This window comes from Papilio machaon, chromosome 2, assembly GCF_912999745.1.
Source record: "Papilio machaon chromosome 2, ilPapMach1.1, whole genome shotgun sequence".
Taxonomy (NCBI): Eukaryota; Metazoa; Arthropoda; class Insecta; order Lepidoptera; family Papilionidae; genus Papilio; species Papilio machaon.
In genome coordinates, this window is record NC_059987.1 from 628,298 (window position 1) to 631,871 (window position 3,574).

The window sequence follows — 3,574 nt, forward strand, 5'->3', positions numbered from 1 at the left end:
ATTCGTGCTAGGCCCACAGGACATTTTCTATTTACCAATCACCTGCAACAATCAGACCAATTCCAGAAAACATTTGAATGACCTGTCTTTTTGCGTAGCAAATACACATTAATATCAATATATCCTTCAAGATATATTCACTGCCTTTATACACTCTAGTAAAGTAGGGTAATAAAAATAAGCTAACCATTTATAATGTTAGATGAGATTTTAATTTAATTAAAAGTAAGATTAATTACAATATAATAAGCGAACTGTAAGTTTTAGTCGAAATTAATGATACCTTGTTTTAAATTGTAAACCAAAAGTTTTCAACAAATTTTCGATGCTTACGTTTTACGTTAGGGGAATGATTGATGATCGTTCGAATATGAACGCAATTAAGAAGGTAATGTTATAAGTTTCCTATTCAATTTCCTTAAACTAAAATTTGATTGCAATTATCTGTAAAAAAATAACTATGCATCGAAATAAAATGTATTCCTTAACAATCGCGTTTAATGTGGTCTAATTAAGTCCATTACAGCGAGATATCGTGGCAAAACGAAACACGAAACAAACTGCAAAGTTCCGCAGTTTAAGATATAATTGACGTTCATGCAGAGCCTTCATAAATCTGCATTCTTTTATCGAGATTTGAAAAATATATGCATGTGTAAGTTTAAATTTAAGATTTAAACATATTCTGTTTCGAAACGAATTGCTTATTGAAAAGGTAAAAGAAACGAAGCGAATGTAAATTCAATTCTGCTATAAATATATACTTATTTAACCTCTAAAGGCTTTGTAGCAAGAAATGAGCATTGGATATCAGCCAACATTATTGGAATAGAGTTTTTACTTTTACTCCAAATTTTTTTTTTTTATTTATGATTGCTAACAATGTGCCTTTTTAATTTATTACTCTAGTATATTTCATCAATTTACTTTATGAAAATAACTACAAATGTCTTTTTAAAGTGACTTTATAAATACGTATACAAATAATCTCTAAAAATTTGTAAATGACTTCGTTCGATTTGCAATAATTACTATTTGCCGAATCAGAATATCGAGCGGCGGCGGACACAATTTACTGGTAACATATTGTATGTTATTCTACCTGCGTGTTTGTCATTGCAAGCTTCTCACGTACACAGAAGAACTGTTGCGTGGCAACAGAAGCGCCGGCTGCCCTCGGCCGCTCTGATTTATTGCACGTGACCAACGTACAAGTCATATCTCCACATGATACGACTGTAAAAATAAATCGCCTTATCAATCTATATGCTACCAATTTGTAGGTTAACATTGTCAAACATGTTTTTATTATCCCTTCATACTCATTTATAAAACAGAGACGACAATTGTACTTACATATTAATACATATTATGATTGTGAAACGGAATTCAATTTAACATAATCAAGGAGTTAATGAAATGAAAATTTAATAATTTTATGTTGTTAATAAATAGCCAAAAAAGAACAAACACATAAATAACAAACTTTTTATTTCAAAATATTAATCAATACATTAAACCTTTTTTTCATGAATAGTTCGGAAACTTTTTAAACCACTTTTTGCTGAAAGTTCATACCATCCATAATTCTAAGATCGTCTTCAGAATTCGTCGTTTTGGCTACATCGATAACAGATTCATTGATATTACTTGTACAATCTAAAGCCACTTCGGTTTTCAAAGGATTTTTGTACGGCATTAAAACCGTTAGAGTACCATTCTGGAAGAACCAGGACGCGTCAGCCACTTTCACAAATTCCGGAATGATTCTCAAGTCCTTGAAGGTGGGAACGCCCTGGGCCTCTGCGCTGGCTGAGATGACACGGTGTTTGATCTGCACCTTGATGCCGCTCTCCGCGAACTCCGGCAGGTTGTATTTGAGTGCGTACATATCCTCGCCTGGCATCACGCGCACCCGGCTGTACGAGCTCTGCTTGCAACTGTTGTATACCTGCTTGTCAGCAGAGATCACGAAACGAGCCAGCTTATCAAAGTCACTTTCCTGATGATGCCACGGGTGTCCCCATCCTGGTCCATGTTGATGTCCAGGTCCGTGATGAGGTCCGGGTCCGTGATGAGGTCCAGGCCAGTGATGAGGTCCGGACCAGTCATGGGGTCCGTGATGGAATTCGCCTGAATCCGGGCCTGATTCATCAGAATCACAATCATCATCACCATGATGAAAATCAAATTCATGATTAAAATGGCCTACAGCCAAATTAAACGAAAGTAAAAATGCAAACAAACGATACATTATTTCAGTACAACAGCATTACAAGAATTGATTATTAACGGACTTGTACAACGCTTATAAAGGTGGTTGTCAAGTAATAAATTGTTGATGTTTATGTAGACTTATCAGGGAATTAACTGACCTTTAACCGACACTGATACTTTGACGAGTGGGTTTTTGTGAAACAGAACATATGCGGTCACAAAACTATAATTACGCAAGCCGTTATCTAAGTCTTTGAATTTGATGAAAGTCTATTACTCTAGATTTTGTGTGTTAGTTTTCTATTATAAGTAACTATCCCCTATCTTACTAATATTATAATTGCGAATGTTTGGATGTATGTATGAATGGATATTTGTTAGAAGGTATCTCCGGAATGGCTGCATGGATCTCGCTGGAATTTGGCATCGATATAGAACATATTCTGGAATAATACATAGGCTACTAATTAATAGGATTTTTGTACTGAGCAGAACACTGAAGAAAAATTTTATGCGAACGGAGTAGGAGGTCCGGCCAATACCGCTTTTTGCGGTACCATTCGAAATATTATCGAAACAAAATAATCGGAATCGTGCGCTTCACTTAATAGTAACATTTATTTATGACACGTATTTCTTGCTTACCAGACGATTAATAACTTCCCCAGTACTAAGATCAAGTTTAATGAACTAAACAATCAAGATGATACGACCAAACTGAAAAAAATAACCATAGCGCAGTTTGAGTGTTAGCTGACTTAAACTAGTGTTAACTGTAATAATAGTGATATCAAGAGCGGACGGATTTTCCGACAGCGAACAGGCTTTATGCAATACTAGCTGTAGCCCGCGACTCCGTCCGCGCGGTTTAAAAAAATCTAATTAGTAGCCTATGTGTTCTTACAGACTACGTTCTACATCTGTGCCAAATTTAAGCAAGATCCGTTCTGGGGATACCTTCAAACAAACATCCATCCATCCATCCACCCATATAAACATTTGCATTTATAATATTAGTAAGAAGTGAGATAGTAAGCTATGTTTTGGTAGCGCCAAAAATATAAATTAAAATACTCTTCCTAAAGAGTGTTCTTAAAAAAACACTCCTTCATAAACCATACAAATTCTTATTGCATCTTGGTAATACCCGAAGCCAATGTGTGCCTATGATCTTATTCTTAGGATATTCTTAGGTATTGTTAGGTATTTACCTAAAAATTACCCAAAGATTACATATTTGAAATGCGAATTATTCTAACGTCGAAAACTCAGGTTTATGCACTTGACTTATAGTCAAACAGTCTTTGTATACTAGTGTTATACTCGGAAAAGTAAAAGATTTGATTGTTTGTTTGCC

General features: G+C 35.0%; 1 protein-coding gene across 1 annotated transcript; it reads right to left on the bottom strand.

Annotated features, from left to right (window-relative positions):
* Positions 1-1,472: 1,472 nt before the first annotated feature.
* LOC106716049 lies at positions 1,473-2,305 on the bottom strand. The gene has a single exon (XM_014509477.2). It carries the CDS (start codon positions 2,252-2,254, stop codon positions 1,550-1,552), a length of 705 nt encoding a protein of 234 aa, XP_014364963.2. The 5' UTR covers positions 2,255-2,305; the 3' UTR covers positions 1,473-1,549.
* Between the last annotated feature and the right edge of the window lie 1,269 nt (positions 2,306-3,574).